Source organism: Camelus bactrianus, chromosome 7, assembly GCF_048773025.1.
Source record: "Camelus bactrianus isolate YW-2024 breed Bactrian camel chromosome 7, ASM4877302v1, whole genome shotgun sequence".
NCBI classification, from domain to species: Eukaryota; Metazoa; Chordata; class Mammalia; order Artiodactyla; family Camelidae; genus Camelus; species Camelus bactrianus.
The window spans coordinates 25,366,398-25,388,370 of NC_133545.1; the positions used below are offsets into that span (position 1 = coordinate 25,366,398).

General features: G+C 37.1%; 1 protein-coding gene across 6 annotated transcripts in view; it reads left to right on the forward strand.

Moving 5' to 3' along the window:
• CADPS2 (calcium dependent secretion activator 2) overlaps positions 1-21,973 on the forward strand; it is a 449,680-nt gene that overhangs the window by 293,558 nt on the left and 134,149 nt on the right. For all 6 annotated transcript variants that reach the window (XM_074367152.1, XM_074367154.1, XM_074367149.1 and 3 more), the window contains exons 10-13: positions 7,598-7,706; positions 8,810-9,010; positions 18,495-18,631; positions 20,901-21,088. In XM_074367152.1, coding sequence (XP_074223253.1) covers positions 7,598-7,706; positions 8,810-9,010; positions 18,495-18,631; positions 20,901-21,088 — 635 coding nt within the window. The remainder of the gene's footprint in view (positions 1-7,597; positions 7,707-8,809; positions 9,011-18,494; positions 18,632-20,900; positions 21,089-21,973) is intronic.

Below are 21,973 nucleotides of genomic sequence, written 5' to 3' on the forward strand. Positions count from 1 at the left end.
TGGGAGTACAGTTGTTGTTAAATTTCAGAGTGTGAATTTAAGTGAGGTATACTGGAAGGAATACCCTGCTGGGTTCAGGAGACATGTTCTAGACTCAAAATAATCATTTCCTCCTGGGTGACCTTGGGAAAGTGAGTTTCCACATCTGTGAACCCTGGAGTTGAGACTGAGGGTCCAGAGCCCTCACCTCACATTACCAGTATGTCTTAGAGAATAATCTTATGTTTTCTTTTCAGTGAAACTTAGATCTGGGTTTAACTGTCTGTGATTTACTGAGACTTGAATCCTCAAGAAATCATAATCTCCAGCTATTTTTTTTTTTCTGATCAGTTTTCAGTTTGCAACACATTCCATTATTTCGGTCTTATCTTTTTCTCTAAGTAGAAATACATAAAATATAGAAAGATCTTATCATTTACATAAACCAGATGTTTATGAGAAAGTAAGAATTTCTAATATGAATAATCACTCCCCAATTATTTATTTCTCAAATTATTTTTTGGTTTATCGTTTGCTGTTTCATTTTGTTTTTCCTAAAATTTCTTAGCATTTTGATGGCTCTCTTATGACTGATTACATCCTAGCTCTCTGTGAATCCTGAGAGAGTAAGACCTGGTTCCCCCACGGCTCTCACACTGTGTGTCCTTCACAGAATGGGCGCTCAAGACGGGCTGGTCAGATGAAGGAATGAATTTGGCCTCAGGTTTATTTATTGTTTCCTGAACATTTTAAGTGGAGTGTTTGGCATTTTAAAAAATCAGGTATTACTTGTATGGCAAGTGGAGGATTCATTTACGAGAACAAGTCGGGTAATTTTGGCTGCTAGACTATTAGTGTTGTTTTTAACAAGAAAAATATGTGAGTTGTACTTTCAAAAAGTAATAGATTTTCAAATGTGACTCAGTAGGGTATTTAGTGAATTCTAATAAGCTGAATTTCATGGAGAAATTAAAAGGCAGGGGCTACCTATATGCCAGACACTGTAGGAACCAGTCAGGTAAAAGCAAGGGACAACACACAGAAAATGCAGTTCGAAAGATGAAGGGAGCAAACTGGTCGGGGCCTTGGAAGGAGGAGTAGGGTTTCACTAGATAAAGAGGTAGAAAATGGGCTTTTAAAGGTGAAGGTGGTATTTCCCTGCTTGGGGGTTCAGGTGAAGAAATGAATAAAAGTGGAGGAATCTTGCTGCGCAGTCTGTCTGGAGTACCAGACCCAGTGATGGCTGTGCACTCCTGCTAGCCATCGCGGGAGATCTGCGCCAGCCGTGCGGGGAAGGCAGAACTCCTCTGCTTTCCATCTCTCTCCCAGCAGGTTCCAGATTGTTTGTGGGGTGATGTGTCAGGAGACTTTCTTTTAGTCAGGTTTTTAAGACTCCCCAGATGAAAGAATGAAATGGAAAACATGAATTATTTGCTTAGTATATATTTCTGTTTTGTTAATAATTGAGCACAAAACAGTTACTTTGTAATAGTCTCAGGTATCTCATAATTATATTTTAGGTAGAAGACAAAGTTGGACATATGTTTGGTTTTGTGTACTAACTTCATCACAGATTTTTTTTCCCCCCTGGAATGTGGTGAAAAGGACATGGGTCTTCACTCTCATGCATGTAAAAGTTAGACCTGCCATTCAGAAACTCCATAAAACAAAATTAGATTTGGAAGACTGGCCAAAGTGTTTTAATTGGCGGTCTTGGATTGTCCTCAAAATAGAGCTAAGAATTCTTTGATGGCAGACATCTAGAAGTGATAAAATATAATGCACATCTTTTACAATACACAACTATAAGAAGGAAGGAAAACCTCAGAGACCAAGTAGTGAAGCTTGTGAGTTGACATTGTAGTGGCAGTGGGGCTAGCCTGGGGACAAGGCATGCTGACGTTGCTGGGGGCGGGTGGGGTGGGGATGTCATTGTTCATCAGACAAAGAAAGCATACCCAAGGCATTCTCAAAGTGGGAGTACGGAGCAGAGACTTCTCAGAAAGAAATTCTAAGAGCTAGAGCTCAGTGAAGTGTTGGACCAGGAAAAAGCCCACCCTCAAACTAGTCAGTTTACATGTAGCCTTAGGCTCTGAATGTGGAGTCAAGTAGATTCCTTAGCATGAAATATTGGCCTGTGCTCAGAGTGTGGACGTTTTCATTTATTTTATCTAAATATAAGAGAAACACCCAAGTTAAGAAATTAACATTAAAAAATACTTCTGAAGCATGGATATAGCTCAGTGGTAGAGCACTTGCTTAGCATGCACGAGGAACTGGGTTCAATCCCCAGTACCCCCATTTAAAAAATAATAAATTAATTGAAAATAAATAAATAAGTGAACCTAATTACCTCCCCCTTCCCCACCCTCCTGAAAAAGTACTTCTAGATTGGTGCTGTATCTGGGGCATTTGGCATTAAAAACATGTTTGTGTGTGAGAGGTGAGCCCTTAACCTAAGCTTTATAAGATATCTGCAGATAAAACTGTGCTGACTGTGAGCTCATAATTAAAAATCACAGGATAACAAACGAATTATTTATATTCCCCCAGAATTTCAGTAATAGAACTATCACATATATAAATTATAAAATAATTGTATTTAAGGCAATGAAATTTATAGGCGGGTTCAAAAGTCTAAGAACAGAACAAAACAACAACAGAAAGAACATAACACCATGAAAAATGAACAAGCCGATGTGGAACAGGACTGTATTTAAACAGTCACTGAAATTACACCTTTATTGGATGGGTTAACAGTAGGTTAGACCCCTCTGAAGAGAAAACTAGTGATGTAATTAATGACAATATTAGTCAGAATCTGAAGAAATTACTGAGAACTCAGCATGGAGAAATGCAGGGACGTGAAACATGTAAAGAGGTTAAAAGACATAGAGAAAAGAATCTAAACTTTCAAGATACTTCTACTAGAATTTGAAGATGATACAAAGGAAAAATGGGCTTCCATCTGGCCGTTCTGGAGTTACATTCTTTTCTGGTAAGCCTGTGATCCAGGGAGTAAATGGGTTTCTTGAGTTTTATGGGTCACTCTAGCAAATTAATCGAACCCAAGGGAGGAGGGGTTCATGGGAACCTCTGATCTACAGTCAGTTGGTCAGAAGCACAGGTGACAACTTGGATTTGCAACTGGCCTCTGAAATACAGGGAGAAGTCAGGAGAACCTCCAATCTGTAACCAGTTGACCAGAAGCACAGTGAACAACCTTGGCTTGCAACTGGCGTCTCAAGTCGGGGGAGTGAGAGGGCAGGCTTGTAGGACTGAGCCCTTCACCTGTAGAATCTGATGCCATCTCCTGGCAGATAGTATCAGAATTGAGTTAAATTACAGGAAACCCAGCTGGTATCCAGAACATTGTTCTCTGGTAGCATGGAAAGCACCAGCCTCCATCCCCTCCCCATACACACATTGGTGCGGGGTCCAGAGCCTAAAAGAACTTACATGTAGTGAATTTTTAAAACATATATGGAAGTAATAAACACAAAATTCAACATAGTGATTACCTCTTAGGAGAGAGAAAAGGAAATGGGTTCAAGTAGGTATAATATATAGGCATTATTTATATCCGTCCAAAGAGGGTAAAAAAATCTTAAAGAATATGTATACAAGAAGTTATGATTCAACAAAGCTGGATGGTGGGTGTATACATGTTAGTATATTAAAGTACTTTTTATGCTTGAAATATTTTGTAGTATTTTTAAAATAACACAATGCTAAATCACTTTATGGAAGAGTAGCAGAATTTTGGACTAAGTTAAGTGAGAAAATGAGCTGCTTTTTAGAATAAACAATAGAAGTATAATGTTATTGTTTACCACTTATTACTACCCCCTAAGAAAAAACACCCACAATCGTATGTTTTGACACAAGGAAACTAAAACCTTCATTAATACACATCCCTATGGGAGCCACTGGGTTTCATCTGTAAGCCTTAGGCATGTGTAGGTGAAAAAGCAAATTCATTGACCATCTAAAAGATAAGGAAAGACAAAGAAAAGGAAAACCTAAGAGTAGCAAGAACTGTAAGTGTTTCAAGTTTTTGGCCTCACTGGTCCCAGGCAAAGCTTTGGTTTTTTTCCCCAAAAATAGAAAAAGTCTCATTATAAAGTAATTCATATTCTCTAGAAAAAGCCAGAAACACTGAAAAACTAATTTAAAATATCTTATGATTGTACTACCCAATAATCATGACTATAAATGTTTTAATATGTATCCTTCTATTCATATGTGTGTATAGCATTTACCCAAAGAAGCACATTCTGTTACCCCAAAAAGAGAAGGGAAAAGACCTCAGTCCTTATCTTACCAGAAAGATAAAAATCCAGACAGGAGATGAAAGTGTTGTGTAGGGAAAGATTTTAAAGGTTTTATTAGCAAAGGGAAAGTACACCTCTAAGAATGGGAGGTCGGCTGATCCAAGGGCAGAGAGCGGCGCCGGTCTTTGGTCCCCTGTCTTGCACCCTTGCTGAGAGGTGATCTCGTGATTGATTGCCGGCTCTTGCCCATGGAGCGCTTAGTCATGCTCCTCCTCTTTTGCGCATGTCCTTACCCATGAGGCACACAAAAAAATCCATAATGGGAGCCTAAACTGCAATGCTAATTATATTACAATGAGCATTAGGTCTTGTCTGGTTAGGTCCTTGTTGCTACCGCGCAGTTGCAGCTGTTGGGTTCTAACCGGTTTCTTGCTGGCTCTCATTTGGAGGAAGTAAAGCCCCTTTATGCTGAAGGCAGGCATACCACCATCTTCCAACCATCCCCCTTCTCCTCCACCTTATCTACCTGATGCCCCCCACTTATCTAACTACCTAACAATTCTACTTTTTTTTTAACCTGCTCTTTATGTCCAGAAAAAAATTTGTCATATCTCTTTTAATGGCCCCATAGCATTATACTACTTTGTGGTCATGTCATAATGTATTTAACCAAACCACTGTTGGTTTTTCCAATTTTTTCTTAGATGCAATGCTGCAGTGAACACACTGCACGTGCATCTGAGTACTTGTCCATTTCTTGGGTAAGTTCCTAGAAGGAGAGTGAAAGGATCAAAGGGTACATAATTCATAGTAAGGCTCTTGGTATCAGTCAGGGTTCTCCAGAAAGACCAGCAGGCTGGAAACTCAGACAGGAGGGGCTGCTGCAGTCTTGAGGCAGAATTTCCTCTTCTCCGGGTAACCTCAATCTATCACTGCATATTAATAGATATTCGTTCTTTGTTGAATGTATATTTTGCATACATCTTTCTTAGTCTGTGTCCTTTTGCCTTTTTACTTTCTTCTTGGTACCCTTTAATGAGGAAAATTTCTTAATTTTAATATTAGTTCATGTAATCTTTTTTCTTTCATAATTTGTTCCTTTTTGAGTCCTCTTTAAAATCTTTGTCTACTAAACAGTATGCTTATATTTTCTTAGTTTTATTTTCTGTTTAAAAGTGGGAAAGGGAGATCTCATTAAGCAAACTGTTTTCCCTGAAATCCTGTGTTGTAGGATATTTTTCCAATTTAGATGTTAATCAATCCACCAAACATCCTTTTCTCCTGCTGGAAATGGTTCCTCTCCATTTTGGAGGAACTTCTAAGGCCCTGCCCATCATAGCATTCAACAGTCTGCCACAGATGTGAGCTCTTAACCCAATGTAGGGTAACAATGATCCTTTTGACTCTTGGCCACAGTGATTGGTCCACATATGGCCTTGTGCCTGAGCTGGGACAATCAGAGAGTGACTGCAGAGCTGTTGGCAGCTGTGGTTCTAGCCCAGGGAGACTTCAGGACAAGAACATGAAGCCAATTCCACAAGAGAAGCAGAATGGAGAGACAAAGCAGGTCTTGACCATGTTGGGTCTTTGGCTCCCAAAAACTTAACTCCACCCAGCACCTTCCTGTGCTCGGTTTTGTGGCCCAGTACATTCCCAACATTTATTGAGATCTTTTTTTACTTCGGTTAAATTTTGAAATACATGTGCTTGAAAATGTGGCTCCACGGTCTTATGTTTGAGGATGTACCTCATGTCTCATTCTGGGAGATTCAAAATGTATGTCAGCATGGTAAAGTTCCTAAGAAACCTGCAGGAAAAGAAATCTTTCGGTCTTTATTTAACCCGATGATTCTCAAACTTTTGTTACTGAAGTATAGTTGATGTTCAGTATAAAAGTTACAGGTGTTAAATACAGTGAATCAAAATGTTGAAAGGATATACTCCATTTATAGTTATAAATTATTGGCAATTTTCTTTATGTTGCACAATATATCCTTGTAGCTTATTTTAAGCATAGTTGTTTGTACCTATTAATGCCCTACCTATATTGCCTCTCCCCCTCCCAGCTTCCTACTGGTAACTACTAGTTTGTATCTCTTTATCTGTGAATCTACTTCTTTTGTTTGTTTGTTTGTTGGAGTTTTTAGATTCTACATGTAAGTGATATCATATGGTATTTATCTTTCTGTCTGATTTATTTCACTTAGCAGAATACCCTCCAGGTCCATACATATTGCTGTAAATGGCAAAAATTTCATCTTTTTATGGCTGAGTATTATTCTATTGTATATATAAATCAGTTCTTTATCCATTTATCTGTTGAAGCAAGTTAGGTTGCTTCCCTATCTTGGCAATTGTAAATAATGCTGCTATTAACATTGGGGTGCATGTATCTTTTCAAATTGGTGTTCTTATTTCTTTCAGATATACACCAGGAATAGAATTGCTGGGTCTCATGGTAGTTGTATTTTTTGTTTTTTGAGAAACCTCCATACTAGTTTCCATAGTGGCTGCACCAATTTACATTCCCACCAACAGTGTACAAGGGTTCCCTTTTCTCTATGTTCTTACCAACATTTATTATTTGTGTTCTTTTTGATGATAGCCACTCTGACAGGTGTGAGGTGATACCTCATTGTGGTTTTGATTTGCATTTTCCTAATGATTGGCAATGTTGAACATCTTTTCATGTGTCTGTTGGCCATCTGTATTTCCTCTTTGGAAAAATGTCTGTTCAGGTCTTCTGCTCATTTTTTGAAAATCAGGTTGTTTGTATTTTTGATGTTGAGTTGTATGAGCTGTTTATATATGTTGGATATTAACCCCTTATAGGTCATATTATTTGTAAATATTTTCTCCCATTCCATAGGTTGTGTTTTCATTTTGTTGAATGTTTCCTTTTCTGTGCAAAAGCTTTTAAGTTTAATTCAGTCCTCTTTGTTTATTTTTGCTTTTATTTATTTTGCTTTAGGAGATGAATCCAAAAAATACATTCCTACAGTTTATGTCAAAGAATGTTCTGCCTGTTTTCTGAGAGTTTTATGTTCCCAAACTTACTTTTAGAATGACTATTTTTTATTGCTCTTCTATTAATAGTTTATAGAATTTCGGACAGCAGATCATCAGTTTGGTAAATGCTGGCTCCTAGGCATGAAAACTTGACTGTAAACTTAGGAATGAAAAGTGCTTTAATCTCTGAGCAAGGTTTCAAAAAATGCTAACGTTTAAAGATTTATATGCAAATCATATGTTTCTTTTTTGAGGGGGGCAAAGAGTCTTCTGATAAAGAAACAACTAAAAGATAATTGAATGTAACCAATACGTGAATTTTTTTTCTCATACAGGTTAGCCAGTACACCTTCGCTATGTGCAGTTATAGAGAAAAAAAGTCTGAGCCACAAGAATTAATGCAGCTTGAAGGATACACTGTGGATTATACAGATCCCCACCCAGGTAATTCTTAGTTGAATCACTTTCCCTGCCTCTCACGTATTCATGAAATTCTCATAAATATCCTGTGTCTGTTCTCCATTTCAAATGCCACTCAGTGAATGGTACATATTTCATTTATATACCTAGACAAGACTTGATGGGATTTAAATTACATCTTTATGAGGGCTACTTAGTTTTAGCCGTAACTCATCACCTCTGTTATCTTAGTCCAAGGATGAATGAAATATGTGAAAGTTACTGTAATAGAAACATTATATGAGAAATGCCAGCAGTGCTTACAGAAGCTTCTTTACTGAAAAGCAAGTAAGTACAACAGACAGAAATAGGGAAAGAAGTGGCTAATGAATTCCTATATGTTATATTCTACTCATTTTCTCTCCAACAACACATTCTTGTCCTTCTCTCCCTCCCTTCTAATATATTAATACTGGGTATAGTACTGGACACTTAGTGTCTGATATTAATGAGTGAGTGAGTGAATGAATGAATGAGTTAATTAATATATGGAGATTAATGAAATTAATAAAGTGAGGTGAAGAAATATATAGATACTAGCAAATATAGATTAAGAAACTAATATAAAGAGATTAAAAATAGAAGTTTGTGATCCTGTTCACTAATCAGTCACTTAAAATGCAAGATACCTTCTCTGTGAAAGAATCTGGTAAAAGTAAAATACCGTACAATGTAAGTATCATTTTTACCTTACATGTATTTTTTTCTGCTAACCTGGTCATATATATTACCTCTGGCATATAGAATGAGAAATGTGCCAGCAGATAAGGACTTTCTTCTCTAGGGCATGAAATATCAGACTTTGCTCTGCATTCCCCTGGGGTAGGCTTGTCTGTCTGGCAGAATGCTGCTGTGTTATGAACTGTTCCTTAAGCTATTTTTAATTTCCAAAGTGATATGGAAGTATAAATCTTTCTTTTATGATTTCCCTTCAATCCTTGGATTGTGGATTTGAACCTCAACTGAAAATGATTTAAGGCGTTGAGCTGCAGATACCAAGTCAGTTCTTTTCCATGAGACCATGTAGCGAGTGAGATTAAAATCTGCACATTATGTAAGTTCTGACCAATGTCATGTTTCCTCAACAGGCCTTCAGGGTGGTCAGATGTTCTTCAATGCTGTTAAAGAAGGAGACACTGTAATATTTGCCAGTGATGATGAACAGGATAGAATATTGTGGGTTCAAGCCATGTATCGGGCCACAGGCCAATCATATAAACCCATTCCTGCCGTTCAAACCCAGAAGCTGAACCCGAAAGGAGGGACTCTCCATGCAGATGCTCAGCTTTGTAAGTTTTGTTGAAAAATAATTTGATTATCAATTAATAACCTTAATAAGATATAAAACTGTCTGAGGCGAGTTTGTTCAGTATTATAGTTTACGTCATTAACTGATTCCTAATTGAATAAAAATAATTCATTTTAGTAGTCACAAAATCAGTTATCTATAATTTTTCACACAAACTGGGAGTAAACAGTGCCTGTGGTTTCCAGTCATGAATTTGCCAAGCACTGGGGTGTCTCTGGGAATCTCAAGAGCAGATAAGAAAATTCTCCAACTCTAAAATAAAAAAATAATAATAAAAGAACATAAATACAAAACAGAAACAGACGCATAGGCATAGAATACAAACTTGTGGTTGCCAGGGGGGAGGGAGTGGGAAGGGACAGACTGGGATTTTAAAATGTGGAATAGATAAACAAGATTATACTGTATAGCACAGAGAAATTTATACAAGATCTTTTGGTAGCTCACAGTGAAAAAGAATGTGACAATGACTATATATATGTTCATGTATAACTGAAAAAGTGTGCTCTACACTGGAAATTGATACAACTTTGTAAACTGACTATAACTCAATTGAAAAAAGAAAAGAAAAAAGAAAATTCTCCAAAACTTCTCAAAAGAAAATTTATTTTAACTTATTGTAATTTTAACTTGTGTGTTCTATAGAAATGGGGAAAGTATGGCAAAATCAAATAGGCATTGATAGGATTCCAGAATACCAAAATGATGAACCATCACTTTCTAGAGTTGTTCTTAATAACTAACAAGGATAACAGGGCTATTTTCTGTTATAGATTGAAAAAAAAAAGTCATCAAGGCAACTTTCTTTTTCTAAATGCCTTAATATTCATGTCATTTTCTGTATGCTAATTTAAGACATTAAGAAGTACATTTTTCATTTTAATTTACAAGTAATTAATAACAAATTATATAATAATGATGATAGAAACATTTTCAAACATAGCTTTAATAATCACTAAACCAAATGTTTTAACTTGTCACACTCCTTTCCAAAACTCCTCTGGTTCCTCCTGTCATGTAATTAATTAGTTTGTCTTTAACTATAAGCTAAAATTATGACTTTTCATTCAACACCCTTTTAATCTCAAGATTCAGCTCCAAGAGGGCAACATTTTGAGATTCATCATTGTCTTCTACTTTTCATCCATCAAACAATTACTTTCTGTTCTTTTTAGATACCCGTTAGCATTACATTCAGGCATCTTAAACAAAGGCACTTTCGGCCAAATAAAGATGGAATATGAACTCAACTCCAGTCTCCTCTGTGCTCTGGGTTTCAAAGTGTACATTTTCAAAAACTTAGCAGAATTCACCTTGAAGTGATTGTCACTTCATGCATAGTGTATGCAGCTTACAATTGTATTCTTCCATTTCTCCCTTCTGGCCCCTGTGGGCCATTCTGGCAGTACATTCTACTTCTACACATGTTGTAAATCCCGTAATACACTGATATCATTACTATGCCTTGAACAGGCAATTACCTTTTAAAAGAATTTAAATAATAAGAGAAAATGTTATGAACTCAACGGCTTGGCTAAGTTATTTTCCCAGCACTCTTTATTGTCTTGTAGAGATATTTTACTTCTTGAAGGACTTCCCTCGCCTTTTCTTGTAGTGCTTTCAGCGTTTTTACATATGAGAATGTCTTTCTTTTACCTTCGTTTTGAAAAACATTTTTCTTTCAGTACTTCAAAGACACTGCTCCACTCTGCTAACTTGCTTCTCCCCCACCCCGTCCCCATAAGAAATGTGCTGTCACGTTTGTTTGCTCCTCTGTACATAGATGTTTTTTCTCCCCCTCTAGCTGCTTTAAAGGTTTTCTCTTGAACACTGGCAATTTGATTATGATGTGCCTTGCTGTGGTTTTCTCCACGAAAATGTTCTTGAGTTTTATTCTAGGACACATTTAAATGACTTGCAAGGAGTTTGATCCTTTCAGGTTTTGTCAGGTGGGACCAAGTAGCCTCTAGTCGAGGATTAATTGTCTCCAGTTCTGGACCAAGATTCCTCTTAAGGCTCCCCGCTGATGATCGGTGAAATGTGGGCTTTTGTCTTCTGGCTGTTGGGAACCAGCACTGTTACAGGCCCTGTGCGAGTTTGGGGCACTGTCCCCTCTGATCCTTCAGGGTGGTTTTCTCCCCATCCTCAGACTGTTGCCTCATGTGCAAGGGGTGGTCAGTGACTTAGAGAACGTGGCGGGGAGAGAGGACAGGACTCTTTCCTGCAAACTCCATCTGCCTTGGTTTTTCTGAACTGTCAGCTCCATCTACTCAGCTCAGGGAGACCCCTAGCTCTTCTGGGTTCTTCTTCCCTGAGCCACAGCTTTGAAAGTTTCTCCTGGCATTAACCTGATCAACTATAAGGCTCATCATATTTTGTTCCCTGCCTCTCAGGAATCACTTTTCTATGTTTTATGATGTCCAAAGCTTTGAGAACTTTTAAAATATTTTTTCATGAAATTTTAGTTATTTCAGGGAGAGGGTTAATCTGGTTTTTTTTGTTTGTTTGTTTATTTTTTATTGAAGTGTAGTCAGTTACAAGGTGTCAATTTCTGGTGGGGTACAACATCCCAGTCATGCATATACATACATATATTCATCTTTATATTCTTTTTCATTAACGGTTATTACAAGATATTGAATATAGTTCCCTGTGCCATACAGAAGAAATTTGTTCATCTTTTTTTATATATAGTGGCTAACATTTGCAAATCTCAAACTCCCAAATTTATCCCTTCCCAACCGCTTTTGCCCGATAACCATAAGACTGTTTACTATGTCTACGAATCTGTTTCTGTTTTGTAGATGAGTTCATTAGTGTCCTCTTTTTTTAGATTCCACATATGAGTGATATCATATGGTATTTTTCTTTCTCTTTCTTTCCCATATTGACAGAAGATTATTTTCTTTGTAAGTTAGAGCAATATTTCTCTATCTCGGCACAATTATCATTTTGGGCAGATAATTCTTTGTTTCAGGGGTTTGGAGGGAGGGGGGATGTTCTGTGTATTATAGGATATTTGGCATCACCTCTGGCTTCTACCTACTAAATGCCAGCAGCAACCCACTCCACGACCAAACTCCCCACCCCAGGTCTGACAACCCAAAATATCTCTAGAGACATAGCCAAATGTTCCAGGGGGCAGGGACAAGGATGGGGAAGATTTACCCCCATTTGAGAACTGCTGAATTACAGTAAGTGGAGAATCACTTTTGGGAAAATGTCTCCCTCATTCGCTTGTGTTCCAGTATTTTTTCTTAGCATTCTAAGTGCAAGGAATACCCAGGGAGTGTGCTGATGTCACAACAGGTGTCATCCATCTCACAGAGTGGCAGGAAAAGTGGTTGGAAATCACGAGCCTAGAACATTAAAATCATGGCTACAAGATGCAGAATTAATGAATAAAGGATCTGGTAATCGGTTGATTCAGATATCCATATAATTTCCTTCTAACAAAACCTTCCTATTAGATAACAATGTATTGATCGGTCTTAGTGGAACTGAATTTTCTAGCCTTTTGACTGACTTGTTTTTAAGAAGCTGTACTTGTTCTAAAAAGCCAAACTTCCAGTTCGGTTAAGGGCTTTTTTTAAATCTGGGCTGTTAGTGAAGTTTTCTATCAGAGCAGACCTTGCTGTTTTATCTTTCTTTAAAAAAAAAAAATGGAAAGGAGAGGAAATAAGAAAGAAAAATGTGTTTCTGCCTTGTGGGAATGAGAGTGCTGGCTGTGACCTCTCTCAGAGATGCCGCTGGACTGCCCCAGAGAGCAATTTTGCCTTTAGTCTTTTCCTCCCTTCCTTGAATCCCGTACTATTCCTTCTTCTTCTTTATTTTCTTTTTTCTTTCTTGATCATCTCTTGGAAGAACAACTTTTAGAGTCATTAATGGAAACAGAAAATAACATAAGATTAAGATGACTAGAAGTATATACGTTCCTAACCCATTTAAATATGTTTCTCATTTCTTTGCTGACCTATAGCTGGTAAGGGTAAGTATTTTCATGGTTTTTTTTTCTGTTTTACTCTATTAAAATTTTTGTAGTTATAGGATTTTTTTGAAGTAATATGATCTTGTTTATAGTGTCAGTCTCCTGCTTTCTAGACAAACCCAGAATATTTACATTAACTTTACTTTCATGAAACAAAAATATCTTTTTTGCCACAACAGAAAAGTAGGAACAACCTGGTATTTATCATTCACATGGGCATAAAGGAAACGGCTATGAAGCTGTTACAATAGCATGCAAAAAAATGCTCTACAATGTTAAATGGAAAAATGCAGATTATATATGTGATAGTATTTCCACTCTGTCAAAAAACAATTTCAAAATATAGGTAGAATTATGCCTAAGATATTTATAGTGGATGAGTTTAATTGGAGGGACTAGTTGCTAATTTATTTCCTCTGTTTCCTGAATTTTCTTTGAAGTATCTATTTATAACTTAAAAAAGATAAAGCTCATTTTTAAAACTATGCATACTGAATGTTTAGGGATAGTCAGAATAAAATAATAAATGTATAAAATCTAACTTACTGGGGATAACAATGTTATCTTTTTTAAATTAAAAATTATGGTAGGTATTTATAGATTTATTCAATAAGCAGATCTGTTCTACTTCCTTGTTTCTTTGACTTACGGGACATATAGAAATTCTAGGGAACAGGGTGAACTGAAGTGGGGTTGGGGGAGTGTTACCCAATTTTTCAGCTTCAAATAGTGCACTGCCTTTTGCCATACTGACAGACGTTGTTTGGTTAAACTATCCTTCTTTGCTGTCTCCAAACAAAATACTATGCAGGCACCTTTTTGTTTTCATTTCTTCTCTCATTTAGGCATATAACATAATATGTATGTTGTATAACACAATAGAACACAGACCTAGTTGACTTCCAACAATAAATTAATGTCAAAATGAACAGGAATACTTACCTTCTTTTAAATTTTAAGCTAAATTTTTAAAAGATTCTTAAATCAGAGTGTAAACTTACATTTAATTTTATAAGCGAGTTCTCCTCATCTAATAAGTTAAATTTCACCCTTTATAAAGTATGTCCTATTTTACATTGAATATATTATTTCAAATAAATATTGAATATTGGCTTACTTTGCCTATGATTATAGGTCTGTATGTATTGATTAAAATTATCATCATATAAAAATATTACTGATTTGTTATTTGCTGCAGAAAGCAGGATGTGTAAATCTATACATCCATTTTTAATCAATTTACCAAAACAAGCTAAGAAATTATTTGGATCAATAATAGAGGTGTGAACAAACTCCTCATTAATATATCTATCAACCATTTCTGTTAAAGGTCTTCTGCATAAAACATTTGTCTATGATTATACCAACCAGATAATCTACATAAACATTTAAAATGTTAAACTCTTCCCCTTAAAGGCTGTCCAGGTGCTGTGAATAGAGAAGTGATACGTCTCCGTGCTACTTTTAACTTGCTGTGAATTTTTCAGCTCAGTGAAAGTTGGAGCTAAAAGGAAAGTCTAATAAAATGTGGGTAGTGGTCAGTGCAGCTATGAGCAAACTCCTAAACATAGGATAGTTTTAAAACAAGTTACTGTATTTCAAAGGGTCCCTTTGCTGCTTAGTTTAGCTCAAGATTTTGCAGAGGAGACAATCTCTTAGCTAGCAGCGTCCTCTTCTTTGTCCTTTTGGTGCTTGAGTCCCAGGCCTAGACACTGAGCTCCTGAGTGGTCTCAGAGGCTAATAAATGACCTCCTCTTATACAGTGGCCCCCTCGCCCCTTCCCCCAACTCTGCTTCTTCTGCTTTCCCTTTTATATTCCTGATCTCTCACACCACCAGGAAAAGGAAAAAAAAAAAAAAAAAAAAAAAAACAGCATTCTTAGCATCAGTTACAAAGAAAAGAGAAGCATTTCAGTTAATAATTTTCCCCCTTCTCATGTTCTGAACTCTGACGTAAGTGCCCTTCCTGGGATTTGGATGCCTGAGCACACAGGAGCTGGCTGTGTTCAGCACCCACCAAATAGCCCTTCCGCCGCAGTGGGACTTGCCAGCTTGCTAATAGACCTCACGTGGCTTTCTCTGCTGGCTATTTTCAAGTCAATGTTAACTGTTTAAATTGGTACTGCCAGCCTACTTACTATTCTTTTCTCTTGACTTCCAACAGCTATTCCCCTAATGAAAAAATTTTAAATTTCAGGCCCCATTTGAATAAAGTGCCATAATTTCTCAAACCTATAGCGAATCATAATCTTTCTCAATTTGGGTTTTATTCCATCCACGTTTACCACACCTGGTGACAGTACCACCTAAAGACGCTGGAGCATATATCCAACTGTTACCATAGAAACTCTCCACCAGTATCCTCAATTACCATGTCCCACATCTGTACTTAGTCCATAGGTTAATCATCACAATTTATGACAGTTTTGCGGGTACATTGTTTTAGCTCATATCTTGTTGGTTTCTTTGGATGATTTTCTTATATTGTTTCAGAAGACAAACTGAACTGAACTGAGTTGTCACTGAACATTTGGTAGTGCCATGAATAATTTTGTTTAAAACTGGTCACCATAGTTTTTGTTATAATAAACATCGATTGAAGATAATTGAGTATAACTCAGTTTTAAAGTAAGTTTTCCATTTGATCCAGATGATACCTCTGCGTTACCCTAATGGTTAAAGAAAGATACGTTATGACCAGAGAAAATTACATGAAAATACTCTTTTATAAAAATAAGAAACTAGATATTTTAATGAGAGTTATTTTCTTATTTTACTTTAGTTCATGAGAGAATTTTAAAGTGAAAGATTTCTCACACAGGTGATCAAAACTGTTGCCTTTTCAATTGATTTTTATTCATAAATTCATGGAAACTAGTGGTAAAATAGTGCATGGTGAAGTATATTTGCATAAAATATTTTGAATTGTGTTGATCAGACCTAGAAATGGAGTAGAGAGGCTTGTCTTCACAGCCTGTGTTTGAAGAAGGGATAATCCCAAAGAGTACATTTTACTTTCATAGAATTACAGCCCCGAAGAGATTGTAGATTGTTGTTGCTTAATAAAAATTTTAGTGGGTTTGTTTGCCTGTATATTTTTTCATTGTCAATAAACAGTCTGTGTTTGTGGCTTAAATTGCTATCATGCATATTGTTTTGATCATTAGTGGTAATTGCTGGAAAAGTACCTTTCCATTCATGTGTGCGATCTGGAAAGGCTTATCATGTTAGTAAATATACGGTTTAGAATTATATTTCATGAGAAAAATACTTCATAAAGTAAATTCATTTTTAAAAATATGACAATCATAAAAATGAACTATAGACTCTTTTTTTTTTTTTCAGGAACTTGTACATTTTATTTAAAGACTGTATACCCATTGTTTTGAAATAAGAATTTGCTTTTACAAACCTTTATAGTAAAAGGAGAATTATGGATTTTTTTCTCTGAAACTTATTACATATCCTGTTCTCAACAGATAAACCATTAGTGGGTGTTATTTTTAACTTCTTGTTATGACCTTCTCTGGAGAAAGAAATAATGAATAAAATTCAGCAGATGTTTTATAAAACTAGTAATTTAATTTCATAAAGGTGGTACTAAAAAATTTTTTTTTACTCATAAATGGAAGGATGAAGATTCTAAGACAAATTCTTTAAAATACGAAATAATCTTTGATTTTATAATATGTGCACCTTGCATTTTTCAATATTCTGCCTCTTACTCATTTAATATGATTTCACATTATCATATATTTAACTTTATATTAGAAGACTATCAGACATAAGTAAAAAACAAAAGAAGTTGGATTGTCTCATTTCTCAGTTCAAGAAAAGCACTTTGGTTTAGTGTTCATCCAATTAATACTAATTTACCACATGTAATGTATTTAATCTCTCAGGTAAGTAATCATTAAATGCAAAAGAATACATATGCTACTTTCCCCAAAGAGCCGAAGCTCGTACCTGACATCATCAATAAATGGCCATTCATTGCTTGCTTGCCGCAGTCACCTTTTGATATCTGTCATTGATGTGAGATATAAATTAGTTTGTGTATCTTTTTTTTTCAACATGGGATTCTGAAGACCCTTCAGCTTGAATTATATAGTTCTCCCATCCACAAGTATGGCTGAAAGTTGAACTTGACATGGATCAATAGGATCTGGGCTAAATATCTAAATGTGACTGATTATGTTAGCATCATGTCCACAGATCAATATTGAGTTTTATTATGAGCCTGACTCTATAATTGGGTTTAATCAATAAACTTTTGTCTCCTTTCCTTTGCAATTTTAGGGTTGTACCATATAGGGTTTTTAAAAACTACATTTAGCTTACATTTAGGACCCTGCTGCTTGTGATGACCAGAAATGGGATCTATCTGTGAATTTTAAGGAACAATGGAGCCTCGGCTCCACCATTGTGAGGAGAGCCCACTTTTATCTTGATAACTGATTGCTTGCCCAATATGCGCTACCATCTCTAACGGAGCTAATGTGGTAACACCCCAGCACTCCTTTGGGGTGGTATGTGGCTCTCCTCTCTCTCTCCTTAGCAAATAACTCACATTGAAGACTTTGACAAAACATACCATTAATGAAAGCAATCATAAAAGCTTGCCTTTTGATAAACCCGCAGGGTCTATAGGCGTTGAAAGATGCAATCTGGAAAGAACAATAAATTTGGGCCTTTGACTGAAGTGCCATTTGGGACGTTGTGCTTTGTCTGCATATTTGCACAAACACGATGCTCCCTTTTTTGTATGTCTTAAACTCGAAGCCTGAGAGCATTCATTGCCATTTCTACATTAAACTTAGTCCCATTAAAAGCTCCCTACAAAAAAGACTGGAAGTGATCCAGCTGAAGCTAGTGTGTTCATTTCTGCCCTAGTTTGCCATTTGGAAAGCGGGCATCAAGCCATCTTTGTGGTTTGTTTTTTGTTTTGTTTTGTTTTGTTTTAGTATGAATAGGCCTGGGTTCTTTTCCAGGCAGTTCCTTCAGTAAATATAGACTTTAAATGCACCAACTTTTCTTAAAATTGGCAGGGAAAAAAAAGGTTATTTCTGAGATGGATATTTGAAGTAGCTTTGAATGAAAATAAAATTTCCTCATGCCAAATGATGGGCAGATTTTTCCCTGTCATTTTTATTTAAGCTCCTCCCAAAATTGCAATTTACATTAATAAGCTGAATTCTTGGCGCCGTATTTTATGTCACGGAGGATAGTCTTCTGTCATCATGAGGCATACATTTTGTGTTGTTTAAAAACCACCATTGTGGTAGAGTGTGTGCTTAGCTGGATTCAATCCCCAGTCCCTCCTCTAAAAATAAAAAAAGAAATAAACTCAATCCCCCTGCCCCCCCAAAAAAACCTGAAAATAAAAATTAAATTAATTAATTTTAGTAACTTAATACCATTACCCATTATTAAATCAGGAAAATAAATGTATTAAACATGCTTTTCTGAATTTACAGATGCAGACCGTTTTCAGAAACATGGGATGGATGAGTTCATTTCTGCAAATCCCTGCAAGCTTGACCATGACTTCCTTTTTAGAATACTGCAGAGGCAGACTTTGGATCACAGACTGAATGATTCCTATTCTTGCTTGGTTAGTACAAATCTGTCTGTCTCATCCACTATAGGTTAGAGTGAAAGATTTTTAAAAGTGAGAAATAATTGCCATGAAGCGACCTTTTATCCACGACTCGTCTAATAACTATAGTTGGAGTTAGGGGTAAAGGATCCCAATCGATTGCTTCCCAATTTGAAAATTATACACTTGAAGACCACTGCTGTGCCACTCAATAGACAGGAGAATGGACTCGAACAGACGCTGCTGAACTGTGGTTTCTCGGTCCCTCCGGAGAAGGCGGAATGAAAATAGAAGGCTTGGATAAAGATTAAAAAATCCTCTGTGCTAGGATTTGCTGACACCTGTATAGACATCTTAAGGTTTAAATTCTGCTCACCAATGTTGATATCGTTCATGTCTCTCTTTTGTTCCTAGAAAGATAGCCTAAGGGACAGAAGGGAGAATCAGTGGGATAAACAATATGACAGGGGCTCTTGTAACAGAGGAAAGCTTTAGTGTCATCTAAGCCTCCGAAGATCGTTTGAATTCCTTACAAAAAAAAAAAAAAAGGAATTAGATCAAGTAGCTAAACTGCTACCTTGTTTGTACTTAAACCAGCCAAAATTTAGGATACAAAGTATAATTTACATTTGGAAGGAATACTTGACTCCTCAGAATGTGAGCATTCAACTATAGCCTAAGAAGCATATGTGCCTTTAAATTCAAGGATTTATTTTCTTAGTGGCAATTCCTCTGGAATTTTTCCAGCCAGAACATGCCTGTTTCTATCACTGCTAAGTCTTTTGGCTACTGAATGTGGCAGCTGCATGCAGTGAAGTTACCCTTTCTTAAAAATAAGGTTTTAGACGGGATGTGCCCTCAGCACATCAGAGATGTTTCAGTAGACAGGAAGAAACGAAACAGCGTGCTACCGTGATCACACTGAGCGTTCATTAATTCACTTATAGACTATTTACAAAGTGTCATTCAATGTGTAATTGTGTAGCTGAAATCAGATCCAGCCCAGACTTTACAATTACACAGAGAGTAAAACGAGTCATCACAAAACGCTATGATGAATTTCCATGGAGGAGCCCACAGAGTGAACCTCAATAAGGAACACCTTCCTCTGGGATTCCACTCAGTGGGGTTAGTTACTGAATTGTCAGAAGTTATTTTGATTATGTGGATGACCCCACGTGTATACGGAGCATGAGGAGAACCCTTCAGAGTGTCTTCCACTGCACCTAGATGGTAGGTGCGATTAGAGAGAGTGTTTGAAGGACAGGGTGACGCTGGATGTAAGTCATGGCTCAGCAGCTGATTTGCAGGATGGTTTTGATTAATTCACTGACCATCTCTGAACTTCAGCTTATATATCTGTAATGTGGGCTCATAATACCTACCAAGCATGATGGTTCCAAATACTAAAGATATACAGACTATGTCTAGTGCAGTGCCTGCGCCATCGCCGTAGGAATGATATTCTGGTCTTTTTTCTCCTCTTCCTTTATTTCCCCCCCTAATTGCAGTGTCATCTTCCTGCATTTCTCACGATTCTTTTCCTTCTCTTGCACAATTATACTGCCCCCTAGGAAAACTCTCCATTCCCCCTTCTTTCTCTTTTTTATCTTGAATTAATCCATGTAATCCACTGAAACATTTTATAAACCAGCTCAACCTCACCTTGTCCTCCCGTGTTAGCCAAGCAGGCTGCCTGCTGTTTTAGTCCACACACACCCCCACCCTAACATCTCATTTCAAGAGAGACAGAAACTACGCCTATAAAACATTAACTTTGTTCTATTGGTCATAGAAGGACAATAAAATGGGAACAATATCCTCAATATTTAAATCCCAAAATAGCACATGTAGTCCCTGCTAGACTTACTAAAATTCTCTTTATTTACTTTGTAAAATCCTTTTGGGAACTGGGCAATCTCAGCTAGCATGTCTGTTTTACCATGTTCTCTTTAATTGATTCATATAGAGATTGAAGGGTTTTTTGGAATGTCATTCTTTGTGACTGACAGTTTCAATGCTGTGACTAAAATTTGACTGATGTTGAGTGACAGTGGAGAAGAACACTGCCCATGGCTCACTGTGGCAGTAACGAGAGGTCTGTACTGTTGCCAGGGTTCCAAATCCGTTCCCAGATCGATGCTCCTAGCTCTTCTGAAAACAATATGAAACATACTAATAAAAAAAAGTCAGGAGACACTGTAATGCAGCTTCTGCTTATAATGCCTCATAGTGCCAACAGCAAAGCAAAATCTTTTTTTGTTTTTCTTTTTCCCTTTTACAGGGTTGGTTTAGCCCTGGCCAAGTCTTTGTGTTAGATGAGTACTGTGCCCGTTATGGCGTGAGGGGCTGTCACAGACATCTCTGCTACCTGACAGAACTGATGGAACATTCAGAAAATGGTGCTGTCATTGACCCAACCCTGCTCCATTACAGCTTTGCATTCTGCGCCTCTCACGTGCACGGCAACAGGTATTTTTTTTTTTTTTTTTTTTTTTTTTTACTTGCAAACACGCAGTGAAATGTGGAGGGTTGACTTGGGAAGAGAGGAAAATGTACTTTACCGTGATCACCTAGTAACAGATTTTAAATAGCAAATGCTTCTTGCAAGAGACAGAGAGAGAGGAAAAAAAAAAAAAAAAACCAACCCACAAAGGAAAAATGTACATCAACATGCTGTTGATTTAGGTTGGCTGCACTTTATGTTTCTTTTTGCCATTAAAGCCACTTGAAACACAGAGAGAGAATAGCTGTGAGATTAGAAGTTGCCTTTTAGTTCTGATGTACCACCTTGCAGTAGGGTCTGCAAAGCTCAAGTGTCCTCCATATTTCTACTGTAATGCATATGTATGTCTGGGGAGGGCTTGTGATAGGTTTGTATGTACCTAATGATTCTTGCTTTTCCACTGTGGAACAAGCTTTCATTGATAAAGCAAGATAGGCAATGAGTTTATGTGGAGTCTCCTCCCAGCCCCTTCCCTAATCTACACTCTAGGAACGAGTGTCCCCTTTTGGTCTCTGAGCCAGTAACCTCACCTCTTGCTTTACCAAAAGGGAAAAAAATTTCACCTAATGCAGACACCCACAACCGGATACCTCTGAACTTAGAAATCTCTAAATGTGACTCGCTCTCTTCTCTCAATCTTGTTCCAGGGAACCTTCACCAGACAGGGCTCCTCCCACAAAGGCGGAGCTCCTTATCTCATCCCCTTTTACATCATGCTTCCACCATTATCCATCTTTCCCTCTTTCTATTTCCTTTCCTCCCACAAGCCTAAGCATCCCCTAGCCTCACAACGTAACGGAGTGGTGATCCTTATTAACTCGGAGAGGTAAGGCAAGTTTCTGCATCCAGTT